The following is a 26,109-nucleotide window of genomic DNA, read 5'->3' as shown; positions in this document are numbered from 1 at the left end:
AACCCCCGAAATCCATAACACAGGTGTGAATCATATCCTCCAATATCTGAATGGTGCACTCGAACTGTTCGTCCGTCTGGGGGTGAAATGTTGTATTCAACTCAACCCGTGTGCCCAACTCACATTGTACGGCCCTCTAGAAGTGCGAGGTGAAATGCATACCCCAGTTAGAAATGATGGACACCGGCACACCGTGAAGACGAGCGATCTCACGGATATAGATCTCAGCCAACCACTTTGAAGAATAGGTAACTACTACTGGAATGAAATGTGCCTACTTAGTCAAACTGTACACAATGACCCATACCGCGTCGAATTTCTTCGAAGTCCGTGGGATCCCAAAAACCAAATCCATGGTAATACGCTCTCACTTCCACTAGGAAATCTCAAGCTTTTGAAGCAAACCGTTAGTCCTCTGATGCTCGTACTTTACTTACTAACAATTCAGACACCGAGCCACATATGAAACTATATCCTTCTTCATTCTTCTCCACCAATAATTCTACCTCAGGTCCTGATATATCTTGGCGGCACCCGGATGAATGGAATACCATTAATTGTGGACCTGCTCAAGAATCTACTCACGAAGCCCATCAACATTGGGCAAACAAATCCGACCCTACATCTGCAACACCCTATCATCTCCAATAGTAATCTGCTTGGCACCACTGTGCCATACTGTGTCCTTAAGGACAAGTAAATGGGGGTCATCATACTGACGCTCTCTGATGCACTCATATAAAGATGACCGAAAGATCGTGCAAGCAAGGACATGACTGGGTGACACGACTGGGCTCCAAAACATCTAACATCACGAACTGATTGGCCAAAGCCTGAACATCTGATGCTAGTGGTCTCTCACCAACTGGAATATACACAAGGCTACCCATACTTACAGCCTTTCTATTCAAGGCATCGGCCACCACATTAGCCTTCCCAGAATGATACAAAATTATGATATCACTGTGTTTCGACAGCTCCAACCACCTCCACTACGTCAAGTTGAGATCCTTTTTCTTGAACAAATACTGCAGTGTTCGATGATCCGTGAACACCTCACACGAAACGACGTAGAGTTAAAGCCTCTGAATCTTCAGTGCATGAACTATGGCTGCCAACTCTAAGTCATGAACATGGTAATTCTTCTTATGCTCCTTCAACTGCCGTGACGCGTATGCAATCACCCTGTCATCCTGCATCAACACTGCACTAAGCCCAATACACGATGCACCACAATACAACTTAAAGGATCCTGAACCTGTGGGCAACACCAATACTGATATTGTAGTCAAAGCAGTCTTGAGCTTCTGAAAGCTCAACTCACACTCATACTTCCACCTGAATGGAGCACCCTTCTGGGTCAATCTAGTCAATAGGGCTGCTATGGATTAAAACTCTTCCATTAACTAGCGATAATAACCCGCCAAACCTAGGAAACTCCGAATCTCTGTAGCTGAAGTAGGTGTAGGCCAGTTTTGAACTGCCTCAATCTTCTTAGGATCCACTTTTATGCCCTCGATCGAAACAACATACCCCAAAAGGCTATCGAGTCTAACCAAATCTCACACTTTGAAAACTTGTCATATAACTGACTATCTCTCAGAGTCTGAAGTACAACTCGAAGGTGTTGTTCATGCTCCTCTCGACCGCCATAGTAGATCAAGATATCGTCAATGAATACGATCACAAATGAATCCAAATAGAGCTTAAATACCCAGTTCATCAAGTTCGTGAATGCTGGTGGGTCATTTGTCAACCCAAATGACATCACTTGGAACTCATAATGCCCATACCGAGTTCGAATAGTTGTTTTAGGGACATCTGATGCACTAATCTTCTATTGATAGTATCTAGACCTCAAGTAAATCTTCAAAAACACCTTGGCACCCTAGAGCTGATCAAATAAGTCATCAATCCTCAGCAACAGATACTTGTTCTTGATATTGACTTTGTTCAATTGCCGATAGTCTATACAAATCCTCATCGAACCATCTTTCTTCTTCACGAACAACACGGTCGTACCCCAAGGCGAGATACTAGGTCTAATGAATCCCTTATCAAGTAAATCTTGCAACTGCTCCTTCGGTTCCTTCAACTCCGGCGGGGCCATACGGTATGGTGGAATAGAAATGGGCTGAGTGCGCAGAGCCAAATCAATACAGAAGTTAATATCTCAATCGGGTGGCATCCCCGACAGATATGCATGAAACACTTTTGGAAACTCATGCACAACAGGTACCGAATCCATGGAAGGAACCTCCACACTATAGTCACGAATATAGGCAAAATAAGATAGACATCCCTTCTCGATCAGATGTCGAACTGTCACTAAAGAAATAACATTGCTGGTAGAATGGCCAAGAGTCCCCCTTTACTCTAATCAAGGCAACCCCGGCATGTCTAAGGTCATCGTCTTGGCATGACAATCCAATATAGCATGATAAGGTGACAGACCATCCATGCCAAAAATAACATCAAAGTCTACCATATCAAGAAGTAAGAGATCTACACTAGTCTCAAGACTCCCAATAGTAATAACACACGAGCGATAAACATGATCTACAATAATAGAATCTCCCACCGGCATGGACACATACATAGGAGCACTCAAAGAATCACAAGGCACAACCAGATGTGAAGCAAAATAGGATGACACGTAGGAATAAGTAGAGCCCGGTTCAAATAAAACTAAAGCATCTCTATGGCAAATTGGAACAATACCTATGATAACAGTATCAGATGACTCCACCTCAGGTCTAGTTGGGAATGCATAAAAACGAGGTCCAATCCCGCCACCCTGACCTTCGCCTCTCAACAGCCTCTAGCTGGCTGGCCTCCACCTCTAACGGCCTAACCTCCACCTCTAATGACATGACCTCTACCTCTGGCTTGCTGAGCGAGTGGTGAAGCAACTGGTACTGGAACAAAGGCATGAAAACTCTGTTGTGTCATGCTGCTCAATAATATAGGACAGTACCTCCTGATGTGACATGTACCCCCACGCTCAAAAAACCCATCCCGCTGTTATGGCTGCTGAAGCTGAAACTCAGCTGAATTGGCTGGATAACCACGGTGATAGCTCTGGATTGGAGACGCACTAATAGGAGCGGATGGTGCATTGTAGTTTTGCTGCCCATAATGAAATATATAGGGGCCATGACTACCTGAGACATTGTGGGATGCCTGAAGCGCTTACTGAAATGGCCTAGGTAGATGGTCACTACCAAAAGTACCCTACCTCCAGATGAGGCACCACAAAAACCACCGGAATGACGAGGCCTCTAATCAGACATCGGCCTCCTCTCCTAACCACGAACTATCTCAATCTGTCTAGCAATATCTACCGCCCTCTGGAAAGAAATATTATCTCTAGTCTCCTTGGCCATCTGTAGACTGATGCTAAAATTGAGCCCATCAATGAATATCCTCACTATCTCCCTCTCAGTAGGGAGTAAAACAATGGCATAGTGAGCCAAGTCTACAGATCGAGTCTCATACTGGGTTACAATCATGCAACCCTTATGAAGGCACTCAAACTGCCTGCGATACTCCTCTCTCAGAGTGAAAGGAATGAACTTCTCTAGAAATAGCTGTGAAAAAGGATCCCAGGTGAGTGCAGGCGAACCAGCTGGTCTATTAAACACATAATCTCTCCACCATCTTTTAGCAGAACCGGTCATTTGAAACACTACAAAGTCGACCCCATTGGTCTCAACAATACCCATGTTGCACAACACCTCGTGGCAATGATCCAAATAATCATGTGGGTCCTTAGAAGGTGCACCACTGAAATGAACAGGAAAGAGCTTGGAAAACTTATCCAACTTTATCAAGGCCTCAGAAGACATAGCGGGCCTGTCCTCGGTCTATGCCGCAAAACCTGACTTAACTACCCCTACTGCTGAGCTACTGGAGTCTAATATAGGCGAGCCACATGCTCCAGGGTGTGAGTAGCGGGAGTCTGTGCTCCTTCCCCAGCCTGAGAGATGGCTGGTGCCACTGAAAATACACCGATCTGGGCCACACTCTCCATAAGACCCACCAAGCGGACTAGAGCGTCCTAAAGCACTTCAATGGCTATGAATCCCTTCGGGACCTGAGGATCCACTGCGGGTGCTACTGCTCAAGCTCTAAGCTGAGCCCTGCCTCTGCTTCAACCTCTAGCTCGACCTCGACCTCGGCCTCTGCCATTGGTGGTAGCTACCACAAGGGGCTATGGCTCCTGTCTGGCTGCAGATGTTGTGTGTGTTCTCGCCATCTACGAGAAAACAAGAATATAATGGTTCAATCATTAATGATAGAATGAAATCGCATGATAGAGAAAGAAACAAGTGAAATTTTTCCTAAAACTCCATAGCCTCTAGAAGATAAGTACAGACGTCTCTGTACCAATCCTCTAGACTCTACTAAGCTTGCTCATGACTTGTGTGACCTAGGCAACCTAGTGCTCTGATACCAACTTGTCATGACCCGGAATCCCAACCTCAGGGTAGTAGAGTTTATTTAGTTATTGAGTAATTCAAATAGAGTTTATGAATTCTATTCTAAATTTTATCCCTTTTAATATATGTGAAGTAAAGCTCTATATAATGAATGTGTGTAGATCTAATATGTGATTACAATGAGATATTCTAAAGAAGTTGGAAATTTTGAATAAGATGTAATAGGAGATTGTTAAAAGCAGTTAAAGCAAATAAATACAATTATTTGTACTTCATGTGTACTCTGGTTTTTCCGTTCATGAATTTGCCCTCTTATTTATTAGCTTTCATTTGAATGTGCTGGATGGATATAATCTATGACTATGTGAAACAGTGAGATATTCTAGAAATGCTGAAAATTTTGAATGGGTGTAGATGGAGATTTCTATCGGGTTTGTTCTGCTTTTTATATGCTTGACTACTTGAGTAAGTTGTAGATATGTATTCTCTACTCCTTGCTGATAAAAATATGGTTGGCTGTAAGACAACGCACCAGAAAATTTACAAAGATTCTTCTAAGTAATCCAAAGAGAATCCGAATAATAAAATCAAATTAATTGGTGAAGCTAGCAACAAGCTAAAACTTTTATTTGAATGTGCTTTTTAGATCTAATGTGTGATTTTGTAACAATGAGATATTCTAAAATATACAAAATCTTATGAATGGGATGTAGTAGGAGATTGATAAGAATTGTGTAATGACCCGGCCGGCCGTTTTGAGTATTGTAGCCTCGTTCCCCTATTTATCGCTTCTTTTATGTTCATTTGTAGTTACGTGACTTGCCGGGATGGTTGATTTGGTTTTGGGGATGTTTCAGTGAATTGGGACACTTAGTCCCAAGGTTGAATGCATAAGTTGGAAGAGTTGACCAGAGTTTGACTTTTATATAGACGACTCTGGAATTGAGTTTTGATGGTTCTGATAGGTTCGTATGGTAATTTTGTACTTAGGCGTATGTCTGGAATTGGATTTGGAGGTCCATGTGTTGATTTGGCTTGAATTGGCGAAAGTTGGAAAGTTCAAGGTTTGGAAGTTTAGAGGTTTGACCAAGAGTTCACTTTCTTGATATCGGGTTTGGATTTTAGTTTTGGAAGTTGGGATAGGTCTGTTGTGTCATTTAGGTCTAGTGTGAAAATATTTAAGTCATTCAGAGTTGATTTTGTATAGTTCGGCGTTAGTTTTAGATGTTGGAAGTTCATTAGTTATATAGGCTTGAATTCGGGTGCAATTCATGGCATTGATGTTGTTTGGTATGAATTGAGACTTCAAGTAAGTTTGTAACGTGTTTTAGGACTGGTTGATGTATTTGGATGGGGTACCGGGGGCCTCGGGTGAGAACCGGATGGTTGGCAGATCATATTTGGACTTAAGAGAAGTGTTGAAGCTCCAGGTACTGGTGTGATCGTACCTACGAAATTATGAACGTAGGTGCGAAGCCGTAGAAATGGCAGATGAATCGCAAAAGCGGCCGATAGCTTGGCTTGGCAATGGTCGCAAATGCAGACGGGGAGCTGCATTTGCGAAAGCGAAGGTGCGCTAAGTTTCCTGTAGATGCGGAAACGACTGGAGGTTTCAGAGTTCACAGGTGCGAGGCTATTCCGCAAAAGTGGAATCGTAGATGCGGAGCCTTAGTCCGCAGATGCGGAAGGATGGAGGCAACTGAAGGATCGTAGATGCGTAACTTGGCCGCACCTAGTTTATGTGTATTTGAGGTGAAAATTTGGAATTTTAGGCAATGTTGTTGGACACTGAGATTTTGTGATTTGGGGGTCGATTTGTGGATGGAATTGGATAAAATTAGTATGGTTGGACTCGTAATTGAATGGGTGTTCGAAATTTGTGAATTTTGTTAGGTTCTGGTGTGCGGGCCCGGTTTGACTTTCCATTTTTTATTAAAGACTTTAGCTTTATCATTTTTCATTTTTTCCTACGATTTTATTGATGGTATTAAGTTGTTTGTGACTAGATTCGAGTCCTTTGGAAGTCGATTCACGAGTTAAGGGATTGTAAGACTATTGAGTTGCACGCTTTGAGGTAAGTATCATTACTTAACTCGAAGTTGAGGGTATTTATCCCTAGAAACATGTTATGTGTGATATGTTGGGTAACGTACATGTTAGGTAACGAGCGTGTGGGCGTGCATCAGGGTAATCATGTTCCAGGTTGACTGTTGCACTATGTTGCTATCATATCTTATTTTATCCACATCTTTCCTACTTGTTAGATTAATTGAGCCATGATTCGTGTTAGAAATCATATTTAGGCTATGTGGTTATTTGATTGAGACATGATAAGGCTATTTCTATTGTTCTAGATTATCTGATTTAAATGAATTTTTACACTCAGCCATGATTCTTTATTGGCATGTCATATCTCAGTCTCTATTTATCATTCATTATTACATTGCATGTTATCATTGCTATTCCATATGTGGAGTTATTGGGCTGAGTGATACAAGATTGTGAGCCCTTGAGACTTGAAGGATTGATATCTGAGGTGGGCCTTAGAGCCGTATTGAGAGTGTTATTGTGGATCAGGCTAGACGTTGTGGCAGGCCATATTGGCTTTACTATTATTATTACTATTATGTGGATCAGGCTGCACGCCGTAGCATGCTTTATTGCCTTTTGATTAGTGCTTGGGCAGGATCCGCCCCTCCGGAGTCTGACATACTAGTAGTGTGTGCAAGCACATTGATATATATACACGTGCTTGGTGAGGGGCATTGATGCCAGGAACCCGTACAGTGCTGAGTGATTGTATGTGTGTGATGAAGTGGGCATTTGAGACAAACAACTTGAGTATGTTGAGGGTGAGAGTATCTGGGGATATCAGCGTGTGATCATTTATTTGACATACATACTTGACATGTAGGCATAGAGATGTATCAATCCTCATGTGAGACGTAACTGACATGTTCTTATCGGTGTTGGGCTTAAATTGATATACTTGAAAGCATGTCTATAATCCAGTAAAATGAACGAGCTGATTATGATAATTCCTTCGAGTTACTTATTGTTGTTGTCATCATCATATATGTGTTGTTATTTATTCTGGTTTCTGACTTTCTTCGTCTGAGCTCGTCACTACTTTCGGCCCAAGGTTAGTTCTGTTACTTATTGAGTACATGGGGTCGGTTGTACTCACACTACACTCTGCACTAGGGGATTGCTAGATACATGCTAGTACCAGTGCTTAGAGACTTCAAGGTAGCTGCTATGACGCCCGCAGACCTTGACTCGCTTTCCCTTTATTTTCTTTTGTATTGTTGTATTACTTAGACAATTGTACTAAGGATTTGGTTTATTGTCACGACTCTAATTTCTCTCCTTAGGATGTTGTGCTAGCACATTATCTCTAAGACTAGGTAAGCCTAGCATATGCTGATTTAATAACAGAACTGAACTATGTAATCATTAATCATAAACCATTAAATGACTTACATAGCCGAAAACGGCCAATAGTTATACATTTCTCAAAACAGGTAGTACGGAGTCATAAGCACCACTGAAACACACTAGAATTTCTAAACATAGTACTATGTTAAATTACAATTTAACAGTACCATAATAAAGTAAGATGGTGACTCTGAGGCCTGCGAACGTCAAGCAGGTATACCTTGAAGTCTCCCGCCACGTAGACGCAACTCTCAATAACACGATGAGAATACATCGATCTGTACAAAATATACAAAAGCGTAGCATGAGTACACCACAATGGTACCAGCAAGTATATAGCCTAATCTCGGTAGAGTAGTGACGAGGCTAGGTCAAGACACCTACTAGACATAGAAACATGTTCATGATATACATAAGCTAACAATGCAAAGAACATCAATGTAAGACCAACGACGGAAAGATTATTTATTTACAACCAATAATGAAATAATAGAAGTACAAATGGCAGTAAGTAGTATGCGAGTAATAAAGAAATAACATAATCATAACACCGCTGAGATGTAAATAGACTGAATTAAGGAAAAAGGGATGACAACTCAAATAATCAAATCGCTCCCAACGCATGGACTTACAACAAGAATTATCCCGAGGCACCACACCTCTTAAACCACAAGTCATGAACCACAATTTTTAAATATTACACATATGGTAGCTCGTGCCCACAATAACAATCATCTTCGCGCGGCAAAGCCTACGTGCTACCATGTACTTTGCAACTATGGCAAATATCAATTTAGATGAATGAGAGATATATTTAAATACCATAAAACATAATAAAAATCTTGAATAAAGTAAGGTGTCAAATGAATAATGAGTTAATTTTAAAAATCAAGTAAAGTGAAATAATATACAATTTATACGAAACAGAGTATCAGATGGGTTTAGTTTAGAAATCAATAAAATTGAGTAAAAGTATCATTTTTAAACAAAGCAAAACATCAGTTAAATTAACGAATTAAATATAGAATTTGTTAAAGAAAAACATGATAACAATTTTAAATAAGGTAAACATCTAACAAGGTGATAAGTATAATTTGAGAACCCAATTATAGTAAAAGTGCGATAACAATTTAGAATAATAAGGCACCGAGTGAGATAACGAGTTCTATCTTAAGAAATACATATAATAAAGCATGTTAATAATTCATTTATTTAAACTATTGTGTTACCAACGACTCAATAGAATATGATATAATGACTCCACGCAATTAAATTCACATTGACAATTAATTCACCAAGTTATAATGGTGGTATAATTTATCATTTTAAAGAAATACAACAAATCACATAGAATGCATGACTCACACAAGAAATTACAATCGTTCCAACACCAAGATAACAATGAATAACCAAACACAATCAAAATACAGATGAATGATTGAAGGAAGAACAATAACCGTTCAAATCAACAAGTTGTTTCAACATGAAATGTACAATGAAAATCATAACCGAGGTACCAACTCGTATTCCCATTTCACAATTTCAATCACAATATTTCCTTATATCACCGCATGAACCTTACATTTAGTTTTGAAAATTATTTTTCCCAAAATAGCTACACGCTTTTTAGCCCACCTTATCTCACCGCTTGGCTTCAAGTAGTTCCCCTACTAGCAACACGTATATCAAGCCCACCTTATCTCACAGCATGTGTATCAACCCCTAGCCTTATACCACCGCATGCATATTAATATCACAACATAATCACAACTTGCACCGCAAGTGCCCATATGCCACAACTTGCCACAAAGTCAACAACACAAATGTTTCCACAACAAATAGCCTATGGCTCCATCACAATGTGCACAAATATTTCAACAATAACAAAATGAATGAGAACGCTCAACAAGGAAAGGTATCTCAACAATTAACAACTTCGGCTCAATGTGCGGCTATTACAACTTCAACACCAATAACTTAACAAGATGATATTCCATGAAATAACAACTTCAATTAAAAGTGATTCAACAATTAAGAAGTAACAAGATAACAAGGAAGGCAATAACTTCAACTTAAGTATATAAGAGAAAAATAACAAGTAAGAGGTAGAACAAGTGCTAACAACATCAAATAGAGCATGGAAGAGTACATTAACAATGAGAGATATAGCATGTTATAACAATTCAATTAAAGTCATGGAAAGAGTCTAGATAACCTTACATGGCCAAATATAACATATAGCCCGTGTACCCACTCATCACCTTGCGTACACGGCTTTCACATAACATAAATAGCACAATCAATCCAAATCCTAAGGGGTAATTTTCCCCACACAAAGTTAGGCAAGATACTTACCTCAACTAGGCTAACTCAGCCCTCCGAAATAGCTTTTCCCCTAAAATTCGCCTCTACACGGCTCAAATCTAAACCAAAAATGACTTAATAATTTAAAACAATGCAAGAGAAACCAATTATAATAAATAAGGCTATGAGCTTTACATTTTCTCCAAAAAGTCAACAAAAGTCAACGCCCAATCCGTCCGGTCAAAATGCGGGTCCAAAGATAGATTCTGACTACCCATAACCCCACGAGTTCATATATGTATTTTTTTTTCAAATCCGAGTCCAAATCGACTTTCAAAACTCAATTCTTCATTTTTCAAAACCTTAGACACAATTTCTCAATTTTTCTCTTTGATTCTCATAAATTTGATGTTAAAATCTAAGGTATATTCATAAAATACAATTGGAAATGATTAGAATCACTTATCCAATGTTTGTAGATTAAAATCCCCTCTAAAATCGCCCACCGAGCTCCAAAACCTTGTGAGAAAAAGTAACTAAATTCCGGAACAAGAAAAAAATGCAGCAGCTATCCCAGCTCCATTCAGGTCCTAGATGATCTCGAAGCTCACGCTTGATCATCCCAACACTTTCCTTTCGAGATTACACCCAAGATAGCCTCTCAAATCACCAAATTTGGCTTTAAAATGGGGGAGATATGATATTCTGAAGTTTTAAAAGAAATCTGAAAATTTCAATGGCATTGTTGTAATTATATACACCAGAAAAAACCCAACAACATGAAAATCTTCGTTTTAGCACCCAAAACTCATTCGAGAACTCCCGCACACAAATCATATATGCATTTCAATTATAAAACACACTACGAACCTGCTCGCATACTCAAAACATCGAAAAGAGGTTATCTTGACCCGATATGGACCACGGTCAAACTTCAAATCTTTAATATAACTAGTTTCTCAACCAATGATCTAAAATACACCTGAGCCCCTCGGAACCCCATCTAATCATACCAAAAAGTACAAATAGATCATACAAACGTATCCAAAGCCTCAAAATATCCACGGGAACATCATAATAAAGAATCTAGGCTCAAACCGAATAGAATTTCTCTTAAGTTGTTAAATCTTCATTCTTTCAAAAAAAATGTCTGAATCACACTTAAACACTTCATATTACTTTCAAACTTTGCATATAAGTTCAATTCAACTATATAGATCTATCTAAAGTCTGAATCACACTTAAACACTTCAGATTACTTTCAAACTTTGCACATAAGTTCAATTCAATTGTATAGACCTATCTAAAGTCTCGGAACAATAATTGGAGTGCAATAAAATGTTTGGTCAAACTTATGAACTCTTAAGTTTTTCAAATTGCCAAATTTAGACAAACAGTGTTGAATTCTTCAAGGAACCTCCGAAATCAAATACGAACATACGTACAAGTCCAAAGTCATTATACGAACATATCAATAAAATCAATGCCCGATTCTGAGTCCGTCTACCCAAAAGTCAAACTTTGGTTAACTCTTCTAACTTATTGCTTCTAGAACGAGAATCGTTCTTTCAAATCAATCCCGAACCGCTCGAAAATCAAAACCAACAATACACACAAGTCATAATACATAATATGAAGCTAATCAATGTCTCAAACCACCGAATGGAAAGCTAAAGCTCAAAACAACCGGACGGGTTATTACATTTATGTTTTGATACTCAGTAGTGCTCATGTATTCATTGACACCTGATTTTGGGAACAGTTGTAGTAGTCTTGCTATTTCTTTTATCAGATAATTAAACCATGTTTATCCCATATGCTTAGTTATGTTGTGAACTGTTGTCTATCCTGACATGTAGTGTTATGCGTCGTCCCGGCTCCGGTGAGAGTTGGGTCCTGACAAGTTGGTATCAGATCGCTAGGTTATTTGTATCTCATGACTCAAGCGCAAGTTTAGTAGAGACTTGTAGATCGGTACAGAGAGGTATGCACTTATCTTCGAGAGGCTACCTAACCATTAGGAAACATCACTTTCTTACATACTAGTCATGCAGATATGTTATTTCCGAAGCTTGAAACTTAACTCTTCTATTCTCTCACAGATGGTGAGGACACGGACGACCGGATCGGGCGGACGACCACCAATACTACCAGTTAGGGCTGAGAGAGGTCGGGGCCACGGTACAGGCCGAGGCGTAGGTCGTACTATAGTTATAGCGGCACCTTTGGAGCCACCAGTTGCTGCAGGTGAGGATCAGACACCAGATGTTTTTGAGCCGGTGGGACTAGCTCAGGAACCAACAATGCCCATTGTTATCCCTGGCCTTCAAGAGGCCTTTGCCAAATGTTTGAATATATGCATGATCCTTGATCAGGCAGTTTTGGTTCAAGCTAGTCCAACCACTTCATAGGCCAGGGTGAGGTGCCCACTTTGCTCCTGGTTCCACTTATTCATATGTGTCATCGTACCTTGTTCGTAATTTGGATGTGCACCATGATTCTTTAGTTACGCCTGCTCATGTATCTACACCGGTGGGTGATTCTATTATTGTGGACCATGTGTATCGGTCATGTGTGGTGACTATTGGGCGATTGGAGACGAGAGTTGATCTTTTAGTGCTTAGCATGGTTGATTTTGACGTAATTTTTGACATGGATTGGTTGTCACCATGTCACGCTATTCCAGATTGTCACGCCAAGACCGTGACATTGGCGGTGCTGGGATTTCCTAGGGTTGAATGGAGAGGTTCCCTGGATTATGTCCCTAGTAGAGTGATTTCATATTTGAAGGCTCAACAGATGGTTGAAAAGGGATGTATGGCCAATTTAGCCTTTGTGAGGGATATTGGTGCTGATACTCCTACCATTGAGTCCATTCTAGTAGTGAGAAACTTTTCAGATGTGTTTCCTGCAGACCTGCAAGGCATGCCACCAGACAAGGATATAAATTTTGCTATTAATATGGTGCCGGGAACCCAACCTATATCTATTCCACCATATCGCATGGCACCAGCAGAATTGAAAGAGTTAAAGGAGCAACTTTAAGAGTTGCTTGATAAGTGTTTCATCAGGCCCAGTGTCTCACCTTGGGGTGCGCCAGTTCTATTTTTTAAGAAAAATGATGGTACTATGTGGATGTGCATTGATTACAGACAGTTGAACAAAGTTATAATTAAGAACAAATATCCTTTACCGCTCATTAATGACTTCTTTGACCAGCTTCAGGGTGCCAGAGTGTTCTTGAAGATTGATGTGAGGTCGGGGTATCATTATTTGAAGATTCAGGATTTTGATATTCTGAAGACGACTTTCATGACCCGCTATGGGCACTACGAGTTTCTTGTGATGTCTTTTGGGCTGACAAATGCCCCGGTAGCCTTCATGCACTTGATGAACAGTGCATTCCAACCGTATCTTTATTCATTCATCATTGTGTTCATTGACGACATATTGGTGTACTCACGTATCCAGGAGGATCATGAGCAGCATTTGAGGATTGTACTCCAGACCTTGAGGGACAAAAAGCTATATGCTAAATTCTCCAAGTGTGATTTTTGGCTTTACTCGGTGGTGTTCTTGGGCCATGTGATGCCTAGTGAGGGCATCAAGGTAGATTCGGAGAAGATTGAGGCAGTTGAGAGTTGGCCTAGACCTTCTTCAACTACAGAGGTTTGGAGCTTCTTGTGTTTGGCAGGTTATTATCGCCGTTTTGTGGAGGGTTTTTCATCCATTACCGCACCTTTGACTTGATTTACCTAGAAGAGTGCCCTATTCAGATGGACTAATGAGTGTGAGGAGAGATTTTAGAAGCTTAAGATTGCTTTGACCATAACTCCAGTTTTATTTTTACCGTCAGCATCAGGTTCATATACAGTTTATTGTGACGCTTTATGGATTGGTATCGGCTGTGTCTTGATGCAGGAGGGTAGAGTGATTACTTATGCTTCGCGTCAGCTAATGCCCCATGAGAAGAACTACCCCGTTCATGATATAGAGTTGGCAGCCATTATTCACGCATTGAAGATTTGGAGGCACTATCTCTATTTTTTTGTCTTGTGAGATATTCATAGATTAGCGGAGTCTGCAACACTTGTTTATGAAAAAGGATCAAACCTTGAGGCAGCGCAGGTGGCTGGAGCTGTTAAAAGAATATTATATCATAATTTTGTACCATCCCGAGAAGGCCAATATTGTGGCCGATGCCTTGATTAGAATGGTTGTGAGTATGGGTAGCCTTGCATATACTCCAGTTGGTAAGAGACCACTAGTATTGGATGTTCGGGCTTTGGCCAATCAGCTCGTGAGGTTATTTGTTTCGGCACCTAGCCGGGTTCTTGCTTGTGTGTTTTCTCGGTCTTCTTTTTATGAGCACATACGAGCGCGTCAGTTTGATGACCCCATTTGCTTGTCCTTAATGACACGGTGCATCACGGTGATGCCAAGGAGGTTTCTATTGGAAATGATGAGGGTGTTGCAGATGTAGGGTAGGATTTGGGTGCCCAATGTGGATGTGTTACATGAGTTAATTCTCGAAAAGGCCCACAATTCATGGTATTCCATTCATCCGGGTGCCGCTAAGATGTATCAGGATTTGAGGCAGCATTATTGGTGGAGAAGAATGAAGAAAGATAAAATTAGAGTTTGTGGCTTGGTGTTTGAATTGCCAGCAGGTGAAGTACGAGCATCAGAGACCAGTCAGTTTGCTTCAAAGGCTTAAGATTTCCAAGTGAAAGTGGGAGCGTATTACCAGGGATTTCATTGTTGGGCTCCCACGGACTTTGAAGAAATTCGACTCAGTGTGGGTTATTGTGGATAGACTAACCAAGTCTGCCCACTTCATTCCGGTTGTGACTACCTATTCTTCAGAGCAGCTGGCACAGATCTATATCCGTGAGGTATTTCATCATCATGGTGTGCCGATGTCCATTATCTCCGATTAAGGCACGCAGTTCATATCGCATTTCTAGAAAGCTGTGTAGCATGAGTTAGGTAAACAGTTTGATTTGAGTACATCATTTCACCCAAGACGGACGGGCAGTCCGACCATACAGATCTTGGAGAATATGTCACGCGATTGTGTTATGGATTTTGGGGGTTCATGGGATCAGTTCTTATCACTTGCAGAGTTTGCCTACAATAATAGCTACTAATTGAGTATTCAGATAGCTCCTTATATGGCCTTATATGGTAGGTGGTGTCATTCTCCACTTGGTTGGTTTGAGCCAGGAGAGGCTAGATTGTTGGGCACTGATTTGGTTCTGGATGCCTTGGAGAAAGTCAAGGTGATTCAGGATCAGCTTCGTACAGCACAGTCCAGACAAATGGGTTATGCGGATAGGAAGGTTTGGGATGTTGCATACGTTGTGGGTGAGAAGGTGTTACTCAGAGTTTCGCCCATGAAGGGTGTTATGAGGTTTAGAAAGAAGGGCAAGTTGAGCCCTCGGTATTGGTCCTTTTGAGTTGCTTATGAGGATTGGAGAGGTGGCCTACAGACTTTCCTTGCCACCGAGTCTATCGGGTGTTCACCCAGTGTTTTATGTTTCTATGCTCCAAAAGTATAATGGTGATCCTTCGCATGTTTTGGACTTTAGCACGATTTAGTTATACGGGTATTTGACTTATGATGTGGAGCCGGTGGCTATTTTGGACCAAAAGGTTTGGAAGTTGAGGTCGAAGCATATAGCATTACTAAAGGTTCATTGGAGAGGTCGGCCGGTCGAGGAGGCTATATAAGAGGACAAGCGGCAGATGCAGAGCAGATATCCACAACTATTTGAGACTCCAAGTATGGTTCTAGACCTATTCGAGGATGAACATTTGTTTAAAAAGGGGAGAATGTAACAACACATCCAGTCATTTCGTGTATTGTAGCCCTGTTTCCCTGTTTATTGCTTTTTCTATGTTCATTTGTGGTTTTTTGACTTACCAGGGTGGTTGGTTTTGCTTTAAGGATGTTTCGAAGTGAATTGGGACACTTAGTCCCAAGGTTGGAAGCTTAAGTTGGAAGAGTTGACCGGAGTTTGACTTTTGTGTAGACAACTCCGTAATGGAGTTTTTATGGTTCTGATAACTTATATGATAATTTTGGACTCAAGCCTATGTTCAGATGTTGATTTGGAGGTCCGTAGGTTGGTTTGAGGCTTTTGAGCAAAAGTTGGAAAGTTGAAGGTTTGGAAGATTGAGAGGTTTGATCGAGAGTTGACATTGTTGATATCGGGTTCAGATTTTGGTCGAGGGAGTCGGAATAGGTACTTTGTTTTATTTGGGACTAGTGTGCAAAATTGAGGTCATTCGAAAATGATTTGATATGATTCGGCATCAGGTTTAGACAATGGAAGTTCATTAGGCTTGGATCGATCTGTAATTCGTAGTTTTAGTGTTGTTTGACATGACTGGAGACTTCGAGCGAGTTCGTATAGTATTTTAGAACTTGTTGGTATGTTTGGACGAGGTCCGAGGGGCATATTTCGGATGGTTAATAGATCATTTCATACTTGGGGATGATGAATGATGGTTCCAGTTCTGGTTCAATCGCACCTGCGAGGTATTTGTTGCAGGCGCGACGCCACAGAAGCGACCCTGGAATTGTAGATGCGGACTTAGTTGGGGCTATAGAAGGGTCACATGTGCAAATGGATTACCACATCTGCGATCCCGCAGATGCATACAAGGGGATTGCAGAAGCGAAAAGAGAAGCTATTGAGGAAGTCCGTAGATGCAGACAGTTGGGCGCACTGCGCAAGGAGTCCACAGGTACGGAGTTGCAAAAGCGGCTAGGAGCCCGCAGAGGTGGATGGTTGGGGATTTAATGTTTCCCGCATCAGCGATGGATTTTTCGTAGATGCAGCATCACAGGTGCGATGTATTTTACAGTAGGCGCGGTTTAGATATGTAGTATACATATGTCGAAGGGTTTGGGATTTTTTTCTCATTTTTGGACTTGTGGACTTCGACTAAAGGCGATTTTTGGAGTACTTTTCACTATAATTGAGGAGGTAAGTGAAGATTAATCTCTTTTGTTGATAAATATTAATTACCCATTGATTACTACGCCAAATTTTCATGAACCTAAGATAGAATTTGGGGACTTTTGGACTATGTTATTGGAGAGTGAAAAATGAGGATTTGAGGGTCGATTTTTGGATAGAATTGGATGATTTTTCTATAGTTGTACTCGCAATTGAATGGGTATTCGAAATTTGTGAATTTTTTCGGGTTCCGAGGTAAGAGCCCAGGGTTAACTTTTTGAGTTGACTTTTTGATTTGAGTTAAAGATCTTAGCTTTGTCTTTTTGAATCACCTCTTATGGGTTTTATTGTTTGTATTGCATTATCTTGGCTAGATTCGAGCCGTCCGGAGATTGATACGCGCCGGAAGGGCTTGTTAGAGGAGAGATTTATCTTGCTTGAGGTAAGTATATTACCTAAACTTAGTTGAGGCACTAGTTGCATGAATTATTTGTGATAGCTACACGCTACGGGGGCGCACATGTGTGGGGTTTGAACCCATGTGCGAGCACTGACGTGTTCGGGGTACGGTTTAGGCTATGATATGCCTATAATTGACTATTAAGCTATAAGATATAATTTTTCTCATATTTGTAACCTTGTTATGGACTACTGGAGACATGTTTGAGGTTACATAGAGGCTAATTCCCTTATTGAACTTGATAATTGCTATTTCTGTGATGAAATTGCCAATTTGAGCTATGATAACATACTTTGCACATGCCTACACTTTAGCATGTCATTTATACTAATGCAGGAGCATGAGAACTGTTACTAATTCGTCATATACATGTATACTTGTATATTTGTCTCTGTGTGAAAGATTTGGACTGGGTGCTTTTGACCAAGTCGGGCGGATTGTATTGTGATGCCTTTGAGCACGCCGGGCAGATTGTGTTGTTATGTCAGTGATCACGCCGGGCAGATTGTGTCGTTATGCCTATGACCATGTCGGGTGGATTGTATTATTATGCCTGTGACCACGGCAGGCGAATTGTGTTGTTATGCCCGTGACCACACCTGGCAGATTGTACTGTTATACCTGCGAACATGTCGGGTGGATTATGATATTAAGCTTGTGACCACGCTGGGCCGGTAGCACATTGAGTTGGCCGTGCTTCGTGTGGATACATATCCATCCTCTGAGGGTCACCCTCACATATTTCTCTCTTGATGGTGTACACGCAGATATTGAGGAAACCTGATAAGTGGTTTTGTACGAAAATGGAAAGGTTGAGGAAAGTCTGGCCAGTGTTTGCTTGGATTTGCATTTCGTCTGTACTTGTAACTTCCGTGGTTATTTACCTGATTCATTTGCATATGACCCTCATATGCTGTATCATTTACTGAGCAGAGTACTTGAGAAATTGCACATAGACACATATAGTTTCTTCTATGCTTTATACTTGATCACATTATTATTCTGTACTTGTTAAATTGATGAAACTTTACAGGTTTAGTAAGTATCATTTATAATTCTGCTTCTTTTACCTCACCGAAGTTAGATATGATATTTGCTAAGTATATTGGGTCGGTTGTACTCATACTATACTCTGCACTTAATTGTGCAGATCCAGGTGTTGGAACCAGTTATCAGTAACATATTTGCTTGTTGAGCTGAGTTTCGAGAGACGGAGTAGAGTTGCATTCTCGCCCGCAGTCTTGGCGTCTCTTTTCTTATGTACTATTGTCTTTATTTCAAACAGTATTATATTTAGTCATTTCGAATTTGTATTCCTGTATTAAAGCTCATAACTATGTATTTACCAGTTCTGAGGAGGATTTATCATGTATTCGTTGTATTTTGTTACATTGAGATTTCAAACTTATGTTATTTCTATAAATTCCATTATTTTGAGTTCTTTATTGTTATGTGTGACTTGCCTAGTAAGTGTGTTAGGTGCCATCATGACGGGTTAGGATTTTGGGTCAGTAACATATATAGTAGTAGTAAGGTTCATATATCAATATTTATCGATTGTTCTCATCACCATCAAAGTAACATTACTCTATTCATTCAGTATCTTTTAGGGATTTTTATACTATAGAGCCAAGCACCCGAAAATTTAACAGTTAAGCCCTTTTTCTTTTGCTTGTGATAAGTGAGTTTCAGTTAACCAAGTGGATAGCATTCTTGTCTTTGTTACCTTGCCATATGAAGTTCTAGGTGTTCCAAGTAGTTGTTTATTTCTTTGTGGTTCTGTAGAAAGTAGTAATTACTTGTGGAGGACTTTACTGTGAAGTGCTAGAAGACTTAGTAAAACAAAATTCTTACGTCAAGTATTGTCTATATAGTATATCCTTGACCTATTAATAGTTGCCACATTCATTATTATGCATATTCAGTAATTCATATGACTTGGGAAATATGCAGAGTCGTAAAAAGATTAATTAACATTCTGGATGTGAAGTTTTTGAGTGTAATGAACTTGAAAAAGAAAGATAACATTTTTCATCAAAAAAAACTTGATAGAGAAACACTAAGTTGTCCTGTTTTGCTTATAGACTTATTTATTTAGTTTTTTCGTCTTTCTTCAGTAACTTTTAGTGCTTTTGGCTGAATGCATAAGTTTAGAAGTCTGCTTTGATGATGTGGATTAGTTATTGAATTTTGGCTTCATTTGTGTAACTTTTTTCTTTCCAGGAAGCTTTATGCTTTCAAAGTTCGTCATGGAAACTACAATACTCTTATAAAACCAACCCTTGAAAGGTAATAACTTTATTTATCTTCTTTTGTGGATGGATGTCACGATCCAAATGTTACATGTTGTGATTGCATCTATCACAGTACTAGGCAAGCAGACAAAATCAAATAGCTACACATTTTTAAATTGAAAACATGATGAAATAAGCTTAACAGTGAAAAATTATATAAATAACCGATAAGAAAATCTCCGACTCAAATACCAAATCTTCAAAATTCGGGTGTCACCAAGTACATGAGCCACTAAATGACAATACAGTCAAAACTTCTAATTCAACTGTCTGGAAAGCAGCTACCTTAAAGTCTCTAAGCAGGTAATGCTCCAAGTCTAGCAACCACCGGGTCCAAATGTACCTGGATATGCACACGAAGTGCAGAGTGTAGTATGGGTACAACCGACCCAATGTACTCAATAAGTAACAGGACTAACCTTGGATTGAAAGTTGTAACGAGTTCAGAAAGATACAATCCAAGTCCAGATATTAACAGTACATATATGATAGGAAAATGACAGTAATAACTAAGAGAAATCTCATAATAAGTTTGTACACAGTACATAATTGTAGACATTCTTTCAAGTTTAACAGTTTAAGCTCAACATTGATAAAATATGCCAAATATGACTGATATGAGGAATGTTACATCTCTATATCTACATGTCAAATGTTCGTGTCACATGTAATCCATCATAGTGATAAACTCATGTACTCGCACTCTCATAGTACTCAATATGACTCTCACAACTCTCACTCATCACACGCAATCACTTAGCACTGTACGGTACCTGCGCTCACTGCTAGTATGTCAGATTTCGGAGGGACGGATCCTGCCCAAGCGCTAATATAAAGCCACGATGGCCTGCTGCGGTGTGCAATCCGATCCTATAATAATATATAAAGCCTATAAGACCTGTTGCGGCATGCAACGCGATCCATAATAATTATATATATATAAAGCCAAGAAGGTCTGTTGTATCGTGCAGCCCGATCCACAACCTCACTCATAACACAACTCTTAGGCCCCAACTTAGTCATCAAACTCTCTAGTCTCTCGGGCTCACAAATCTCATGCCAATCAGCCCAAACAATGATACATAATGTAATAATAAATAATAACAGAGACTAAGATATGATATGAAAATGATGGATGTGACTAAATATATAATTGCAATTCAAGCAAATAATTCAATAGCAGAAATGACCTCAGTGGGTCCCAACAGAATAAGCGTATAGCCTAAACATGATTTCTAACATGGATTACAGCTCAATTACTCTAACACGTAGGGATTACATGAATAGCAATATGGTTTGATAACTACAAAGTACCACGCAATCAACCGAGTCACAATTACTATAGTGCACGCTCACACGCCCGTCACCTAGCATGTGTGTCACCTTAATACCAATCACATAACACGTATTCCAGGGATTCATACCCTCATAACCAAGTTTAGTAGTGTTACTTACCTCAAACCATGAAAAGCCCTACTATAACAAGCCCTTGCCTCATGAATCGGTAGCCTCTGAACGACTCAAATCTAGCTACAAATAACTTAATACAATCAATACAAGCTATAGGAATTGATTCCATACGATAAAGCTAAGTTCTTTAACCAAAGTCAAAAAGTCAACCCAAAAAGTCAAACCTATGCCCACATCTTGGGATCCGACAAAATTCACAAAATCTGAACACCCATTCAATAACGAGTCCAATCATACCAAAATCATCCAATTTCGACCTCAAATCGCCTTTCAAACCAACAAAATATAGTTTATGAAGTTTCTACATTTTTTTCCAATTTTTTCAACCCAAGATACTAATTAAATGGTAAAAACAATGATAGATTCATGTATAACAACCAAATCTGAGTTAGAATCACTTACCCAAATCAACTCCTTGAAAATCCCTTCAAGAATTTCCCAAAACCGAGGTCTCAAGCTCAAAATATGAAAAATGGATCCAAACCCTCGATTTTGGAATTAAATATTTGTTGCCCATATGTCCTTCTTCGCAAACGCAGAAAGTACCTCGCGTTCGCGAAGCACAAAAACTCAACTGCCCAAAAATCCTCTTATGCGAATGTGAAGGCTCCCTCGCGAATGCTATGTCCAATGATCCCATGACTACAAGATCGTGAACCGTCTCCCGTGAACGCGAAAGCTTACAAGCCTGGTACCCCACCTGCCTCCTCTTTCCACGCAGACGCGAGCCCCCTCTCGCGATCGCGATGCACAACTTCCCTATACCTTCGCGAACGCATGGCCTTCTTCACGAACTTGAAGAATAAACATGACATACCTCCTAGATACACTTCGCGAACGCGTATAAGGAAACCAGACACCAGAAAATCTGCACCTCTATAAGGCCAAACTCAATCTGCAATAAACTCGAAACTCACCCGAGGCCCCCGCGATCGCATCCCAACATACCAAAAAATTTTAAAATATCATACGAACTTAGTCGACCCCTCATATCACATCAAACAATATCGAAAACACAAGTCGCACCCCAATTCAAACCTAATGAACTATTAAACTTTCAAGTTCTTAAACCAATGCCGAAACACAGTGAATCAACTCCGATTGACCTCAAATTTTGCACACAAGTCACAAATGACACAACGGACCTATTCCAACTTCCGGAACCAAACTTCGAGCCTGATAATAACAAAGTCAACTCTCGGTCAAACTTCTCAACTCTCCAAACTTCAACTTTTGCCAATTCAAACCAAAATCACCTAAGAACCTCCAAATCAATATTCGGACATACTCCTAATACCAAAATTACCATACGAAGCTATCAAAACCATCAAACCTCAATTTTGGAGTCTTTTACACATAAGTCAATATCAAGTCAACTCTTTCAACTTAGGCTTCCAACCTTGGGACTTAGTGTCCCAAATCATTCCGAAACATCCCCGCAACCAAACCAACCACCTCGGCAAGTCACATAACAAAAAATGAACACATAATTAGCAATAAATTGAGGAACAAGGCTATAATACTCAAAATGACCGGTCGAATAGTTACATTCTCCGAACGTTCATCCTCGAACGGGTCTAGAATCATATCGGGAGACTCAAATAAGTGTGGATATCTGCTCCATATCTCCCTCTCGGTCTCCCAAGTAGCCTCCTCAACTGACTGACCTCTCCACTGCACCTTCACTGAAGTTATATCCTTTGACCTCAACTTTCAAACCTGCCGATCCAAAATAGCCACCAGCTCCACATCATAAGTCAAATCCCCATCTAACAGAACCATGCTGAAGTCCAAAACATGAGACTGATCACTAAAATACTTCCGGAGCATGGAAACATGAAACACTGGATGAACACTCGATAGACTAGGTGGCAATGCAAGCTTGTAAGCCACCTCTCCAATCCTCTCAAGCTCCTCAAAAGGGCCAGCATACCGAGGGCTCAACTTGTCCTTATTTCCGATCCTCATAACACCCTTCATTGGTCACACTCTAAGCAATACCTTCTCTCCCACAATGTATGCAACATCATGAACCTTCTGATCGGTATACCTCTTCTATCTAGACTATGCTGTACGAAGCAGATCCTGAATCAACTTAACCTTTTCCAAGGCATCCTGAACCAAGTCAGTACCTAATAGCCTAGCCTCACCGGGCTTAAACCAACCAACCGGAGACCGACACTGCCTCCCATACAAGGCCTCATACGGAGCCATCTAAATACTCGATTTGTAGCTGTTGTTGTAGGCAAACACTGCAGGCGGTAGAAACTGATCCCAGGAACCAAAATCCATCACACAAGAGCATAGCATATCCTCCAATATCTAAATGGTGCGCTCGGACTATCCATCCGTCTGAGGGTGGAATGTTGTACTCCACTCAACCCATGTGCCTAACTCTCGCTGGTGTGTTCTCCATAACTGCGATGTGAACTGCGTACCCGGATTTGAAATAATGAACACTGGAACACCGTGAAGGCAAACAATCTCGCGAATATAGATCTCAGCCAGCCGCTCCAAAGAATAGGTAGTCCCAACTTGAATGAAATGAGTGGACTTAATCAGCCGGTCCACAATCACCCAAATAGCATCAATGTTCTTCAATGTCCGTGAGAAACTAACTACAAAGTCCATGGTGATACGCTCCCATTTCCACTCAGGAATTTCAAGCCTATGAAGCAAACCGCCCGGCCTCTGATGCTCGTACTTCACCTGCTGTCTATTCAAGCACTGAGCTACAAACTCCACTGTCTTTCTTAATTCTTCTCCTCCACCAATAGAGATGCCTCAAGTCCTGGTACATCTTTGCATCACCCGAATGAATGGAATACCGCGAACTATGGGCCTCCTCAAGAATCAACTCACGTAACCCATCTAAATTGGGCACACAGATCCGACCCTACATCTGTAACACCCAATCATCTCTAATAGAAACCTCCTTGGAATCACTGTACTGAATCGTGTACTTAAGGACAAGAAAATGGGGATCTTCATACTGATGCTCTCTGATGCAATCATATAAAGAAGACCAAGAAATCACGCAAGATAGAACCCGTCTAGGCTTTGAACATCTAACATTACGAACTGATCGGCCAAAGCCTGAAAATTTAATGCAAGTGGTCTCTCACAAACATGAATATATGCAAGGCTACCCATACTTTCTACTCAAGGCATCAGCCACCATATTGGCCTTCTCAAGATGATACAAAATGGTAATATCATAGTCTTTTGAATAGCTCCAACTATCTCCATTGCCTCAAACTTAGATCCTTTTGCTTGAACAAGTGCTGAAGACTGCGACGATCTGTAAATTTCTCACAAGACACGCCGTAGAGATAATGCATCCAAATATTCAATGCATGAACAATGGCTGCCAAATCAAAATCGTGAACGGGGTAGTTCTACTCATGAGGCTTCAACTGGCATAAAGCATAAGCAATCACTCTACCCTCGTGCATCAAGACACACCCAATACCAATCCGAGAAGCATTACAATACAATGTATAAGAACCTGATGCTGAAGGCAAAATTAGAACTGGAGTTGTGGTCAAGGCAGTCTTGAGCTTCTGAAAGCTCTCCTCACACTCATCAGACCATCTGAATAGAGCACCTTTCTGGGTCAACCTGGTCAAAGGCGCTGCAATGGACGAGAAATCCTCCACGAAGTGGCAATAATATCCGTCCAAGCCAAGAAAACTCCAAATATTAATAGCTGAAGACGGTATGGGCCAATGTTGAACTGCCTCACTTTTCTTCAGATCCACCTTGATCCCCTCACTAGACACCACGTGGCCCAAGAATGCCACCGAATTGTGCCAAAACTCACACATGGAGAACTTAACATAAAGCTTCTCCTCCCTCAACGTCTGTAGTACAATCATCAGATGATGTGCATGCTCCTCCTGGCTACGTGAGTACACCAGAATATCATCAATAAATACTATGACAAACGAATCAAGAAATGGATGGAATACACTATTCATCAAATGCATGAATGCTGCTGAGGCATTGGTAAGCCCAAAAGACATCACAAGGAACTCGTAGTGACCATAGCGGGTATTGAATGTTGTCTTTAGAATATCAGAGTCCAAAATCTTCAACTAGTGATACCCAGACCTCAAATCAATCTTGAAGAACAATCTAGCTCCCTGAAGCTGGTCAAATAAGTCATCAATGCGCGGCAGAGGTTACTTAATCTTAATTGTAACTTTGTTCAACTGTCTATATTCAATGCATATCCGCATAGTACCATCCTTCTTATTCCCAAGCAGAACTAGTGCACCCCAAGGAGACATACTAGGCCTAATGAACCCCTTATCAAAAAGCTCCAGAAGCTGCTCTTTCAATTCCTTCAACTCAGCTGGTGCCATACGATACGGAGGAATAGAAATGCGTTGAGTGCCCGGCACCAAGTCAATACCAAAGTTAATATCCCTGTCAGGTGGCATTCCCGGCAGGTCTGCAGGAAACATATCCGGAAAGTCTCACACTACTGGGACAGAATCAATGGTAGGAGTATCAACACCAACAACCCTCACAAAGGCCAAATATGACAAACACCCCTTCCCAACCATATGTTGGGCCTTTAGATATGAAATCACCCTACTGGGAATATATTCCAGAGAACCTCTCCACTCGATCCTAGGTAACCCCAGCATCGCCAACGTCACGGGCTTAGCGTGACAATCAAGAATAGCATGACATGGGGATAACCAATCCATGCCCAGAATCATGCC

At 40.6% G+C, this 26,109-nt stretch overlaps 3 protein-coding genes across 3 annotated transcripts; 1 reads left to right on the top strand and 2 right to left on the bottom strand.

Annotated features, from left to right (window-relative positions):
- Positions 1-3,305: 3,305 nt before the first annotated feature.
- LOC138902758 (uncharacterized) lies at positions 3,306-3,848 on the bottom strand. Its single transcript, XM_070190655.1, has one exon. The coding sequence runs from the start codon at positions 3,846-3,848 to the stop codon at positions 3,306-3,308; it is 543 nt and encodes a 180-aa protein (XP_070046756.1).
- An 8,961-nt stretch (positions 3,849-12,809) lies between these two features.
- Positions 12,810-13,229, top strand: LOC138902757 (uncharacterized). The gene has a single exon (XM_070190654.1). The coding sequence runs from the start codon at positions 12,810-12,812 to the stop codon at positions 13,227-13,229; it is 420 nt and encodes a 139-aa protein (XP_070046755.1).
- An 11,545-nt stretch (positions 13,230-24,774) lies between these two features.
- On the bottom strand, positions 24,775-25,743 carry LOC138902756 (uncharacterized mitochondrial protein AtMg00860-like). Its single transcript, XM_070190653.1, has 2 exons — positions 25,623-25,743; positions 24,775-25,313 (listed from the first exon to the last, which is right to left on the bottom strand). Exons 1-2 carry the CDS (start codon positions 25,741-25,743, stop codon positions 24,775-24,777), a joined length of 660 nt encoding a protein of 219 aa, XP_070046754.1.
- Positions 25,744-26,109: the final 366 nt, after the last annotated feature.

The sequence above is a fragment of the Nicotiana tomentosiformis genome, chromosome 12, assembly GCF_000390325.3.
Source record: "Nicotiana tomentosiformis chromosome 12, ASM39032v3, whole genome shotgun sequence".
Lineage (NCBI taxonomy): Eukaryota > Viridiplantae > Streptophyta > Magnoliopsida > Solanales > Solanaceae > Nicotiana > Nicotiana tomentosiformis.
This window is presented reverse-complemented; position numbering and strand designations above follow the sequence as displayed.